This window comes from Verruconis gallopava, assembly GCF_000836295.1.
Source record: "Verruconis gallopava strain CBS 43764 unplaced genomic scaffold supercont1.19, whole genome shotgun sequence".
NCBI lineage: Eukaryota > Fungi > Ascomycota > Dothideomycetes > Venturiales > Sympoventuriaceae > Verruconis > Verruconis gallopava.
In genome coordinates, this window is record NW_015622155.1 from 5512 (window position 1) to 19879 (window position 14368).

General features: G+C 34.6%; 2 protein-coding genes across 2 annotated transcripts; one reads left to right on the forward strand and one right to left on the reverse strand.

The window, feature by feature from the left end:
* Nucleotides 1-11287: 11287 nt before the first annotated feature.
* PV09_05809 (uncharacterized protein) lies at nucleotides 11288-13122 on the reverse strand. Its single transcript, XM_016359357.1, has 2 exons — nucleotides 12935-13122; nucleotides 11288-12882 (listed from the first exon to the last, which is right to left on the reverse strand). Exons 1-2 carry the CDS (start codon nucleotides 13056-13058, stop codon nucleotides 11450-11452), a joined length of 1557 nt encoding a protein of 518 aa, XP_016212606.1. The 5' UTR covers nucleotides 13059-13122; the 3' UTR covers nucleotides 11288-11449.
* Nucleotides 13123-13190: 68 nt separating this feature from the next.
* Nucleotides 13191-14241, forward strand: PV09_05810 (uncharacterized protein). The gene is made up of 3 exons (XM_016359358.1): nucleotides 13191-13347; nucleotides 13400-13662; nucleotides 13719-14241. The coding sequence occupies exons 1-3, from the start codon at nucleotides 13260-13262 to the stop codon at nucleotides 13875-13877; spliced, it is 510 nt and encodes a 169-aa protein (XP_016212607.1). The 5' UTR covers nucleotides 13191-13259; the 3' UTR covers nucleotides 13878-14241.
* Nucleotides 14242-14368: the final 127 nt, after the last annotated feature.

A 14368-nucleotide genomic window follows, 5' to 3' on the forward strand; every position in this document is an offset into this window, starting at 1 on the left:
CCACTTATCACTGCTGATAGAACCCTGATTGCTTTAGATCAAGGTATAGTTAAGTATGAGATAACTATTAATATAATAATATTAGGTAAAAAGGTTAGTAGGATATTTAATATCACTAATATTAGGGATTTAGATATTATCCTTAGATTATTATGGCTCTAGGATGAGAGACCATATATCGACTGGTCAACCTTAACTATATCTCTAATTAAGGATTGATGTCCTGCCTAGGCTAAGAAGTATACTAGAGGGTAGATGAAAAAGCTTATATGGTAGAGTATATAAGATATAGAGGTGGTAGCTATTTATTAGTTTTAAGGGGAGCAGAAGACAGCATTCCAAATTCCTCTGGAGTATAAGGAATTTGCGGAACTTTTTAAGAAGGAGGCTCTAGAAGAAGCCTTATTACTGCACCAGCCGTTCGATCACAAAATAATACTAAAAGAAGGATCCTAATTAAAAAGGTTTAGTATCTATTTACTTAGGGCAGACTAAAGAGAAGCACTAGATAAGTACTTAGATAAAAACCTAAAAAGAGGTTTTATTAAAGAGTCTAAGTCTCCTGCAAGATATCTGGTATTCTATATACCTAAACCTGATAGTGGACTACAACTTTATATAGATTATAGATACCTAAATAGTATTATAGTGAAGAATAGTATAATACTACTATTAATCCAGGAGTTATAAGACTGACTTTAAGGAGCTCGATAGTTCACAAAGTTTAATATACTAGAAGTATTCTATTGAATTTGGATTAAGCAGGGCGATAAATATAAGATAGTATTTAGTACTTATTAAGGGTACTATTAGTATAGGGTAATGCTATTTAGGCTTATAAATACCCTAGCTATTATATAAGTATATATGAACTATGTGTTGTAGGAATACTTGGATAAGTATATTAAGGTCTATATAAATGATATATTAGTATACTCCTGGACGCTTGAAGAATATGTCAAACATGTCCGAAAGGTCTTGAAAGCGCTAAAGAAACATAATTTACGGCTTAAATTATCTAAATACAAGTTCCATAAATAAAGAATCAAGTTTATTGGACTGATTATATCAGAAAAGGGATTAGAGGTAAATCTAGAAAAGGTTAAAAGAGTTAAGGAATGGCCTGAACCATAAACTATTAAGTAAGTTTAAGCATTTTTAGGATTTATAAATTATTATTAATAGTTTATCCCTAGATATTTAAGGATTATAGTACTACTTACTGAACTCACCAAGAAAAGGGAAAATGCTGGCGTCACTTCCCAGGAATTTTAGTGGACTGAAGACGCTTAAAAGGCCTTTAATAAGCTTAAGAAATTAGTCACAACTATGCCGGTACTATAATTGTTTAATAAGAAAAAGCTGATAAAAGTTAAGATAGATGCTTCTAAATATGCTCTTAGAGCGGTCCTAAGTCAATAGGATAAAGATAGGTTATGGCAACTAGTAGCCTATCACTTAAGAAAGTTTATAGATATAGAAACTAGGTATTCTATATTAGATTAAGAGCTGCTAGCAATTATTAACGTACTTAAATACTGGCGACATTACTTAGAAGGTAGAAAAGATATATTCTTAGTCTTATCAGATTACCAGAATCTCTGAAACTTCACTACTACTAAAGTATTAAATAGATGATAGCTAAAATAGTCATATAAATTATCATTATTTAACTTTGAGATTAAATACTGGAGTAGGAAACTTAATGCTAACGCAGATATATTAAGTAGAAGAACTAACTATAATAAAGGAATAGAGGTTAAATATACTCTATTATGGCAAGAAGGAGACTTAATAATATATTAAGTGGCGTCTCTGATTAAAATTAATATACCTGAGATTCAGAAGATTCGAACTGAATAATCAAAAGGAGACTTTATTAAATAATATATGGACTATAATAATTAACTATAAGTCTATATGTATAAAGGGAAAATTATCTTACCCCCGAATCTCAAGAAAGAGTGGATACTTAAGTATTATGAACCACCTCTGCAAGGACATGCGAAAGCAGAAGAAGTCTTAGAAAGATTATGACGAAATTATTACTTCCCTAGGATACGACAAAAGGTTTTTATTTGGATTAGGGCTTGCTATTTGTGTAAGAAGGTTAAGTATAAATGATATAAACCTTATAGGTTGCTTTAACCAAACCGAGTACTAGAAAAGTCTTGGTAAGAAGTATTAATAGACTTCATTAGACCTTTACCACCTTCTAAGGATGAAAATAATATGGAATATAAAAATATTATGATTACTATTAATTAGTTAACAAAATATATGATATTTATCCCAATTCCTTAACAATTCACTGCTTCCTACCTAGCGAAGATCTTCTTGAAAGAAATAGGGAAATTTAGCATACCTAAGAAGATTATCTCTAATTAAGATAAAATATTCATATCCTATTTCTGGAAAGAATTATACTAAGTATTATAGATAACCCAGGGAATATCAACAGTATATCATCCACAAAGCGATGGCTAGACAGAATGAGTAAACCAAATACTAGAATAATATTTGCGAATATATATTAATAATAAATAAAATAATTAGGTATAGCTTTTACTATAGGTAGTGCTAGTATATAATATGACTAAGTAAAGTACTATAGGAATATTACTGTATTATGTGAACTTTGGAAAGGAACCAAGATTAATGGTTGACACGTCGGTATACCTACCTATAGAAGTAATGCTGTTTGCAGAAGAACTATAATTACTTTATACTTAACTATAATCTGATATTATATTCCTAAATAAAAGAATGATCCTCCAGGCTAATCGGAAAAGGTCTGAAGGACCAGACCTTAAAGAGGGGGATAAAGTTTATTTTTAGCAACGAAACATTTGCACCAAGCGCCAAAGTAGTAAACTTAATTTTTTAAAAATTAGACTATTCAAGATTAAAAGAATTATAGGATTAGTAAATTATAAATTGCAACTACCTAAGAATATAAGGATATATCCTATCTTTTATGTTTTGTTATTGGAAAAAGCGAATCCAGAGACTCCCCTCGACAAGGAAACGGAGTTGGAAGACTCTACTAAGTAGGAATATAAGGTTAAGAAGATCTTGGATTACTAAGTCAGAAGATATTAATACTTTTATCTTATAAAGTAGAAGGGTTACCTACCGGAAGAAAATACTTGGGAACCATATAAAAACCTTAACTGTCCGTTTAAGTTATCACAGTATTATCATAAGAATCTGATATATTTAAGACCTCTTAGTTTTCAATAATTTAATTAAAAAAGGCAAGATTGTCTGTAAGTTCACGGAGTTCACCATCAGAGCGACCACCATTTCTCACCCGCTCTGCTTCTTCTTCCTCCTCTAGCTTATCTATTAAATAGATTACTTTTGCCTTCGCGCGGTCCTCAGCTATTTTTAGGATTTTCCGACTTCGAGAAAGTTGAGTAAGAAGTTTTTATTATATAACATTCAATTTGGACAACTCTTCAAGATTCCTCTCTATGGCGGATTTGGCTTCTTCTCTGGTCTTATCCAAAACGTCCCATGACACGTCCACACACTTTATGCCCTTGGGGATCGAAGACATCTTTATTTCCCTCTTGGTGACTGCTAAACTCTTTAAGTACTAAAGCTTGGGATAAGCTTACTAAGGAGGGGAATGGTGTTACGAAGTAACATATGAACAATCATATGATGAATGATTGCGATCATTTCGCTCAAAAATGATCGGAATGAGCGCATTAGCCAATGGCCGAAGACCAAGGTGTTGCTGATTGGTGGAAGTGATTATTTCGCTCAATAATGATCAAAATGATTACTAGGTATAAGGCAACAAGGATATCAAGAATGAGGTCTATATAAATATCCTGTCTTTACCGAGATAACACTCTTCGTGATTTAACTGTCTAGCATAGCTAGTAGTTAGTTTGAATACATTCTCATACTCTTGAAGCTCAGTGTTAGGAACACTTTCCCAATACCGACTAGCTTCACTAATGTAAGCCACTTCGGAAGGGTTTAGCTTCCTAGAGCAGAGGAATAATATATAACAAGAGCTTATTGTGGAAGGAATACAATAAGATAGTTATATTTATGACTTAGAGTAGTCTGAGCTTTAAGAGTATAAGAATGTATTCAAACTAACTACTAGCTATGCTAGACAGTTAAATCACGAAGAGTGTTATATTGGTAGAGATAGGATGTTTATATAGACCTCGTTCTTGATGTCCTTGTTGCCTTGTTTATTCTGATTATTCTTGGCGAAGTGATCAGAATGATCACTCTGACTAATCAGTAATATCTTAGCCACCGGTCATTGGTTAATGCGCTCATTTTGATCATTTTTCCAAGAATGATCAAAATAATCACTCATATGATAGATCATGTGTTACTTTGTAACACCATTCCCCTCCTTAGTAAGCTTGCCCTAAACTTCTAATATTTAAGGAGTTTAGTAACTGCTGATTAAGAGATAAAAATATCTTCGGTCTCCTCTCTTCACTATAAATATCTTACTTCTGAAATTAAAGAGTTAGGAAGCATCGCAATTCTTAATTATGAATATTACTTAATTTATAGATTAATTTATATTGCTATATCTTCTTTAAAGAGTGTTAAGTGCGTAAACTATGCTTGTAAAGGAATAAAATGTGTTAACGTATCCTGGGAAATTCTGGATAAAACCAGGGAAGAAGCCAAATCAGCCATAGAAGAGAGTCTTGAAGAATTATCAGAAGTTTATATAAAGTAATAATAACTAAATGCTAAATAATAAAAGCTTCTAGCCCAACTTTCCTGAAGTTGGAAAATTCTGAAGATAGCTAAGAGTTAAGTAAAGGCAAAGGTAATCTGTTTAATAGATGAACTGGAAGAGGAAGAAGAAGCTGAATAAGTGAGAAATAGTGGTCGCTCTAATAGTGAACTCTATAAACTTATGGATAATCTTACCTTTTTTAATTAAACTGTTGAAAACTAAGAGGTCTTAAGTATGTCGGATTCTTATGATGGAATCGCAATAATTTAAGCAGATAGTTGAGGTTCTTGTATGGTTCCCAAGTGTTTTCTTCTAGTAGATATCCTTTCCACTTTATAAGGTAGAAGTGTTGTTGTTATCTAACTTGGTAATCTAAGATCTTCTTAACTTTATATTCCTGCTTAGTAGGGTCTTCCAACTCTATTTCCTTATTAAGGGGAGTTTCTAGATTCGCTTTTTCCAATAACGAAACATGAAAGATAGGATATATCCTTATATTCTTAGGTAGTTGGAATTCATAATTTACTGGTCCTATAATTCTTTTAACTTTAAATAGTCTAATTTTTAGAAAATTAAGTTTACTACTTTGGTATTTAGTGCAAATATTTCATCACTAAAGATAAACTTTATCCCCTTCCTTAAGGTCTGGTCCTTCAGACCTTTTCTAATTAGCCTGGAGGATCATTCTTTTATTCAGGAATATAATATTAGATTATAGTTAAGTATAAAGTGATTGCAGTTCTTCTGCAAACAGTGTTGCTTCTATAGGTAGGTATACCGATATATCAATTATTAATCTTGGTTCCTTTCCAAAGTTCACGTAATATAGTAATATTCCTATAGTACTTTGCGTGGTTATGTTATATGCTGCGCTGCCTATGGTAAAAGCTATACCCAATTATTTTATTTGTCGTTGATATATATTCGCAAATATTGTTCTAGTATTTAGTTTACTTATTCTGTCTGGCTGTCGCTTTATGGATAATATACTATTGATATTCCCTGAGTTATTTATAATACTTGGTATAATTCTTTCCAGAAATAGGATATAAATATCTTATCTTAATTAGAGATAATCTTCTTAGGTATGCCAAATTTCCCTACTTCTTTTAAGAAGATCTTCGCTAGGTAGGAAGCAGTAAATTACCAAGGAATCAGGATAAATATTATGTATTTTATTAACCGATTAATAGCAACCATAATATTTTCATATTCCACATTATTTTTGTCCTTAGAAGGTGGTAAAGGTCCAATAAAGTCTATTGATACTTCTTGCTAAGACTTTTCTAGTGCTTGGTTTGGTTAAAGTAACCTATAAGGTTTATATTATTTATACTTGGCCTTCTTATATAAATGGTAAGCCCTAATCCAAGTAAAAACCTTTTGTTATATCCTGGGGAAGTAGTAATTTTGTCGTAATCTTTCTAAGACTTCTTCTGCTTTCGCATGTCCTTACAGAGGTGGTTTATAATACTTAAATATCCATTCTTTCTTAAGATTTGGGGGTAAGATAATTTTCCCTTTATATATATAGACTTGTAGTTGATTATTATAGTCCATATATTATTTGATAAAGTCTCCTTTTGATTATTTGGTTTAAATCCTCTAAATTTTAGGTATATTGATTTTGATTAGAGATACTACTTAATGTATTATTAAGTCTCCTTCTTACTATAACAGAGTATGTTTAACCTCCATTCCTTTGTCATAGTCAGTTCTTCTACTTAATGCATCTGTGTTAGTATTAAGTTTCCTACTCTGATATTTAATCTTAAAGTTAAATAATAATAATTTATATGATTATTTTAGCTGTCGTCTATTTAATACTTTAGTAGTGGTGAAGTTCCGGAGATTCTGGTGATCTGATAAGACTAAGAACATATCTTTTCTACCTTCTAAGTAATGTTGCCAGTATTTGAGTGCGTTAATGATTACTAACAGCTCTTAATCTGATATGGAATACCTAGTTTCCGCATCTGTAAATTTTCTTAAGTGATAGGCTACTGGTTACCATAACCCATCTTTATCCTATTAACTTAGGACCACTCTAAGAATATATTTAGAAGCATCTGTTTTAACTCTTATCAGCTTTTTCTTATTGAATAATTATAGTACTAGTATAGTTATAACTAATTTCTTAAGTTTATTAAAGGCCTTTTAAGCGTCTTCGGTCCACTGAAATTCCTGGGAAGTGACGCCAGCGTTTTCCCTTTTCTTAGTAAGTTCAGTAAGTGGTACTGCAATCCTTAAATATCTAGGGATAAACTGTTGATAATAGTTTATAAATCCTAAAAATACTTAAACTTACTTAATAGTTTATGGTTTAGGCTATTCCTTAACTCTTTCGACCTTTTCTGGATTTACTTCTAATCCCTTTTCTGATATAATCAGTCTAATAAACTTGATTCTCTATTTATGGAACTTATATTTGGATGGTTTAAGCTGTAAATTATGTTTCTTTAGCGCTTTTAAGACCTTTTGGATATGTTCGATATATTCTTTAAGTGTCTAGGAGTATATTAATATATTATCCATATAGACCTTAATATACTTATCTAAGTATTCCTGTAATATATGGTTCATATATACTTATATAGTAGCTGGGGTATTTATAAGCATAAATAGCATTACTCTATACTAATAGTGCCCTTAATAAGTGCTAAACACTGTCTTATACTTATTGCCCTGCTTAATCTAAATTCGATGGAATGCTTCCGGTATATCAAACTTTATAAATTATTAAGCTCCTTGGAGTTGGTCTCGTAACTCCTAAATTAATAATAGTGTTATACTATTCTTTACTATAATACTATTTAGGTATCTATAATCTATATAAAGTTGTAGTCTGCTATTAGGTTTAGGTATATAGAATACCAGATATCTTATAGGAGACTTGGACTCTTTAATAAAACCTCTTTTTAGGTTTTTGTCTAAATACTTATCTAGTACTTTTCTTTGGTCTGCCCTAAGTAGGTAGATGCTAAACCTTTTTAATTAGGATCCCTTTTTTAGTACTATTTTATGATTGAACGGCTGGTGCGGTAGCAAGGCTTCTTCTAGAGCCTCCTTCTTGAAAAGTTCCGTAAATTCCTTATACTCTGGAGGAATTTGGAATGCTGTCTTCTGCTCCCCTTGAAGCTGATAAATAGCTACCGCCTCTATATCTTATATACTTTACTATATAAGCTTTTTTATCTGCCCTCTAGTGCGCTTTCTGGCCTGGATAGGATATCAATCCTTAACTAGAGATATAATTAAGGTTAACCAGTTGATATGCGGTCTTTCGTCCTAGAGCCATAATAATTTAAGGATGATATCTGAATCCCTAATATTAGTAATATTAAATATCCTACTAACCTTTTTATCTAATATTACTATATTAATGGTTGTCTTATACTTAATTATACCTTAATCTAAAGTAATTAGGGTTCCATTAGTAGTAATAAGTAGATATGGATCCTTTTTCTTATTCAAAGGTAAATTCCATTCTCTTATATACCAACTGCTTAAGAAATCTACTATAGCTCCTGAGTTAATTATGGTTATGGTAGAATTGCCTGTAATCTTAACTTCTACCATTAGCTTACTTTCCCCTAACTTGTTAAGGCTTTAAGGTTCCTTCTAAGAGTTAACTATTATGCCCCTTAATAGTTGACCTCCTCGTTTCCTGAGAAGTAAGGGTGCTTGCTTTTACCGTTATCAAGTGTTTCTTCGCCTGACTCCCATTCTTCAGAACTTCCATCCGGGTTGGACATTATCTTGGTTACTTGCAGGTTCAGTCAATATAACTTCTACAGATCTTTAGAGTCTAGATCTGCGTTTATCTGAAGTCCAATTTGATACAGGTCCTTAGGTAAAACCTATATAATAGCCCTTCTTATTAAGTCATCCGTTATATAGATAAGCTTTATGATATATTTATAGATATTTTTTATTATTTTGTTCTCTTTAGGGTTAAGATTTCTAATTATACTTTAGATTCCTTATTGTGATGGTCCAATATTAATTAATATATGGTTATTATCTATAGTTCCCTATTATATTACTGGTATGTAGTATCTTGGATATTGATAATTCCAAGCCGTACAAAGGTTAACTGGAAGATGCTTATAGTATATATAATAATTATTACCCTGGATACTCTTAATCTGGAGTATCTGTCGCACCTGTGTGAAAGAAACTTTAGGTAGTCTATAAGGATATTCCCATGATGGTTCTCCTGAATCCTTATTCTCACTATGCTCCCAGAATCCATAATCTTGAACTTTGTAATGACTAATTAGTAGTGCCCAATAGAACTTATAAGCTATATTTATCTAAATATTAGAATGCCGTTCCAAGATTCCATGAATCATAGTCTTATCCTATAGTCCTGTATTTTGGTTTAGTCCTTATTAGTAAGTATTATAAGAGCCTTTCTTAAGTATAGCAATCTTCCGTACTTGCACACCTATTCCCAGAGTCTTAATTAACTATTTCTTAAGCTTTAAACAATTTCAAGCAAAATGTCCTGGTTAGCCACACTTAAAATAATTTCCCGTGTTTTTCTTAAAATTCTTAGGCTGTCTTAGGGCTTAATCGCCTTTCTAGAGTTTATCTATCTCTATAGGCTGTGGTCTGTAGTAATTGGTAGAGCATTATAGTCTCCTATAATTAGATTAGTATTTAGGCGTCTTTCCTTGCTTATTGAGCTTATTTTTAAATAGGATGGAATTAATCCTAATCGCTGATTCAATAAGTTCTATAAGGGTAGATATCTTCTTCTCCCTAAGCTGTAACTGGGCTTTAACTTCTGGCTTAAGTCCTGTGAAAAACTTGGTGCGAAGTGCATCATTATTCTATTTTAAAATTACCGCCTATTTCTTGAATTTGACCGCGTAGGAACTCGCGTCTGACTTCTGGTATAGTTCCAATAATTTCTTCTCAGCTAAGTGAGCCTCGTTAACTCACTGAAAGTACTAATCTATCTCTCCTATAAATATTAAATAACTCTAGAAGATTCTCTTAATATTATATAGAATATCTCCTTTCTTTAAGATATATTAATCAACTCGCCTTTAGATCCAAATATATATATTTCCCCTTAGGTAAGAAATAGTATATATAACTTTCTTTTCTTCAGTGTTAAGCTTATCCTAATTCTAATAAATATAGATTCTAAGCTAAGACCTGAAGGCTTTATATTTAGATTATTCCCCTTTAAAAGGTTTAGGTAGATTGATTTTTGGTCGAGTCATATTATTATTAAAGAGATTCTTACTTCTAGAATCGGAGTTTGAGTTGGATGAATCAGAGTCGTCAAATAATTAAGTATCTGGTAGGACTTCCGGATCTCTTAGTGGTAGAGGTAGTGGTAGTACTACTATTCTATATATTAATAGCCCGGCAGCACTGGTAGTTGAAGTAACCTCAACCTTCTTCTTTAGTAGACCAGACTGTTGTTGACTTCCGCTACTTCTCTTAAAGACAGTAGATATAAGATATTGTTCCTTGCCCTATCTAATAATTTAGTAATTTAACTTTTATTAAAAATACTTTCCTAATACTGACTAGCTTTACTAATATAAGTTACTTTGGAAAGGTTTAGCTTCCTAGAGTAAAGGAATAATATATAATAAGAGCTTATTATAGAAGGAATATAATAAGATAGTTATATTTATAACTTAGAGTAGTCTGAGCTTTAAGAGTATGAGAATATATTTAAACTAACTACTAGCTATGCTAGACAGTTAAATTATAAAGAGTGTTATATCGGTAGAGACAGGATGTTTATATAGACCTTATTCTTGATGTCCTTGTTGCCTTGTTTATTCTGATCATTCTTAGTGAAGTGATCAGAATGATCACTCTGACTAATCAGCAATATCCTAGCCACCGGTCATTGGTTAATGCGCTCATTTTGATCATTTTTCCAAGAATGATCAAAATGATCACTCATATGACAGATCACGTGTTACTTCGTAACACTCAGACTACTCTAAGTCATAAACATAACTATCTTATTGTATTCCTTCCACAATAAGCTCTTGTTATACATTGTTCCTCTGCTCTAGGAAGCTAAACCCTTCCGAAGTGGCTTACACTAGTGAAGCTAGTCGGTATTGGGAAAGTGTTCCTAACATTTATATAGACCTTGTTTTTAATATCCTTATCGCCTTATTTCTTACAGTGATTATTCCGATCATGAATGATCAGACTGATTGCATCCTGCAATCCTGATTCGTCTAATCCGTCCGGTCGAATCATAAGCTTGCGCTTATGCAAACCGATCACCTTGATCATGAGTGATCAACATGATCGTTTTCTTGTCACGTGGTTCCCAATGTTACTTCGTAACACCTTCCGAAGTGGCTTACATTAGTGAAGCTAGTCGGTACTAGGAAAGTATTCCTAACAAATAGATATAAAGATATTATTATTATATAATTATTTTAATATTCTAATACCAGGCCTACACCTTTATTTTGGTAAAGAGTTATTAGAATTATAAAAAGTAAATATAAGTATAATATTAGGATAAGGAGTAATAAATATAGATTAGTATTAAAATTAATAACTAAAGAGTAAAATTAAGGTAAATACTATATATAGCTTAAATATTGCTTCCCCCTGGAGCATATGACCCGCGGCCTGAGCGCAGCTGTACCGTGCGTATGTTCCTCTTCCGTTCCTCACATTGTACATAGGAGTAGTTGCTGAGTTCGCTATATAAAAATATAATTATACACCCGTCTCCACCAAAGGACTACCAGTTTTAGATGTAGCAGACCTAACCAGCTCCTCTGCAGCAGCACGTAAACCAGGATCCTCATCCAAAGCCTCAAGAACATCCTGCGAACCAGATACAATATCTCTAATATGAAAGTTGCTGATGTCATCTCCTCGCTCCATAGACTGCTGAAATTGCCAAAGCTTTAAGGCACCGATGAAGGTTGCTCTTTTATCAAAGCTGCTCATTGCTTTATAGTGAAATGCGCGTAGACTCTCATAATGTTCACTATCCTTGTAAGAATCAAGAACACTGTCCATATAACTGATTGCAGCACGGTATAGAATCGGATCATCAGAGTCAATTGTATTTAGTCCCAGGTCTAAGCTCTCATGTTGTTCCCTTGTCGACACTTGTTCAAGGCTGCCATGAGCCTGATTGCCTTGTTCTGGAGCTTGCAGGATCGCGCCATGCTCCCTAAACTCGCCCTGAGAGTAAAGCAAGAGAGGTGCAAAGCCATCGTAAGACCTCTGTTCATCTTCAAGATCCTTTTCAACTGATGGAGCAGACACAACCTTCGCAACGATTATGGAATGGTCGCCAACATCCGATACACATTTTTCTGGCAATATTTCGCAAACTAGACGAGAAGCCACACCCGGACCCCTGATAATAGGTGCCATGGGTACAGGAGGTGCATAGAATGTCTTCGCTCTCCAGTCGACCCGCTTCAAAACTTCAGTTTTGTGAGATCCGGCCACACCTCTCCATGCAGCATCGTGGTCACCTAGATGCCTTAAAAATTGTCTGGCAAGTTCTGCGCCATGCACGTTGGCTCTAAGGAAATGAATCGTAAAAAACCGGTTAGCCCGTATGCCAGCAAGGGTTGATGATGGCTCTTTGAAATTGAAGGATAAAATGGCTGGCGGCCCTATACAAACAGAAGTCATGGACGAAATGACCGCACCACGGAAATGCATGGTTGGGGTGGAGAGATGAGAATCTGAATTCTGACGCGAATCGTCTCGCTTCGTATGCTCGTCGGACAGAGCCGCGACAAGCACAGTAGGATGGGGCATGGAGCGCATCAGAAGTTTGAATGTATCGGAATCACAATATTCTTTCCTGATGGATTTTTGAATCACATCATCCATATGATTCCCAAGAATACTCAGAAACGCGGAGATCTCTAGCTTTGGGTGCAATTTCATGAGGGCTTCGTCAAAGCAATTATACGGGTTTCCCGGCGGCAGCGCCTTTCTGATTTTGACATCCAGGAGTTCCGCAGTCGACACGACTGTACCTGGCCGATCACCACATTTAGAGGACAGTAGACGCTTGTGAGATGATGCAGATCGACATCTGAGGTATGGTTTAGACATCCGTCGAAAACTCCCGAGCGTGTGCGAATACAATAGCAGAGAGTGGCATCGCTGTGGAAGACCTGCAAAAGATGAGTTAGAGCCGTCGTAGTCAAAGTCAAGAGATTTACACACAAACCATATTCCACGAGCGAAAAGTCAAGAAGAACGCATGCGACGCCTTTCTCTTGTCCATTGTGTCATAATATTTGAGCTCGGTGTTCAACAAAGCGCGCTGTGATTGCAGATTGTTGATCATATATTTAAGCTGTATAAAAGATGCGACATGGAATATGCTAAGGTATTGTGGGCGCGAGGGCTAGTTGGGCAGATGTTGTAGGTCGAGGCTATTCAGAAGGGTTTCCAATTTGGTAATCTCCGCAACGGACTGGCTTGATTTGAGCAACCATATTTCTAGACTCTCATACCCTCTTCTTTCACAATCAGTCATCTACTTACGATGCTTGGATCTATTTCGTCTCTGCCACGGCGCGCTGTTTTATCTAATTCCCAAACCATACAGTGCAACGCCCAACAAATTCGACATGGTCAGACGCATAACTCGAATTGTTTTCAGAGTTTCGACTAATATCTTAACAGCAACTCTCATACGCAGGCCAAAGAGACCATACACATTCACCCAGTTGGTGACGCTTTCAGATGGAAGCACTTACCTTCATCGTACGACTTCGCCTGTCCCTGTCTACAAAGCCACGAAAGATGTCCGCAACTCTCCACTGTGGAATCCTTCTAGTCGAAAATTGTTGAACGTAGAAGATGATGAAGCCGGTAAATTGGCAGGCTTCAGATCAAGATATGGTAACGCATGGGATACTGGAAGCGCCATTGATGCAGATGGACAGGTAAGTTCTGTTGAGGACTTGCAAATGGGCGATTAAAACTGCTAAGGCCTGAACAGGCCACACCCAAGGGTGAAGGCGAATCGAAACTACACGATAAATCGGAAGATAACCTGATAGATATGATTGGAAGCTATCATCTTAATGAAGCTAAGACGACGGTAGTAGCCAGGGGTATATCAGGGAAGAATTCGGCTAAAGAGAGCGAAAGGAAATGAAAACGCGGTGTTGGGAGACTCTAGAAGGTGTCAAGCAGAGAAACATTGCAGTTTCCTCATCCGTAGTGTCAAAATCTACGGAATTCAGAAAGGAACTCTTTGTAAGGACTCAAATTATGAGCAAAAAGCGTTAGCAGTTCTTGCGCATTGTCAGTTAAGCCATACACATAATGTCTGAAGTTAGCTGGCGATGCTAGAAAAATTCCGCTGATGTCTTGGTACATCTTAAGCATCACGATCTGTACTATATCTCTTGCATCCTGAATTCAATGATTGGGCTGATTTCTTGGGGTGAAAAGCCATGACATCCTTAACTTACCACGGCTTTAAACAGTGATGTGTTAATAAAATAGACAAGACGTATTGTTTGTCAGATACTTTCCCGGGGCTAAACATTAAAGCGCGTAATGTGGACGACTTTGACGATTCTAAATGCAAAGTCGATAAGTTAAAACTTTTGCATTTAGCTTTGCTAATCTGTGTGGTCGGAA

Coding starts and splice junctions, on each gene's coding strand:
- PV09_05809 (XM_016359357.1), bottom strand. CDS start 13,058: ATGATCAACAATCTGCAATCACAGCGCGCTTTGTTGAACACCGAGCTC. Junction 12,883..12,934: donor TCGCTCGTGGAATATGGTTT/GTGTGTAAATCT, acceptor CATCTTTTGCAG/GTCTTCCACAGCGATGCCAC.
- PV09_05810 (XM_016359358.1), top strand. CDS start 13,260: ATGCTTGGATCTATTTCGTCTCTGCCACGGCGCGCTGTTTTATCTAAT. Junction 13,348..13,399: donor CGCCCAACAAATTCGACATG/GTCAGACGCATA, acceptor ATATCTTAACAG/CAACTCTCATACGCAGGCCA. Junction 13,663..13,718: donor CCATTGATGCAGATGGACAG/GTAAGTTCTGTT, acceptor AGGCCTGAACAG/GCCACACCCAAGGGTGAAGG.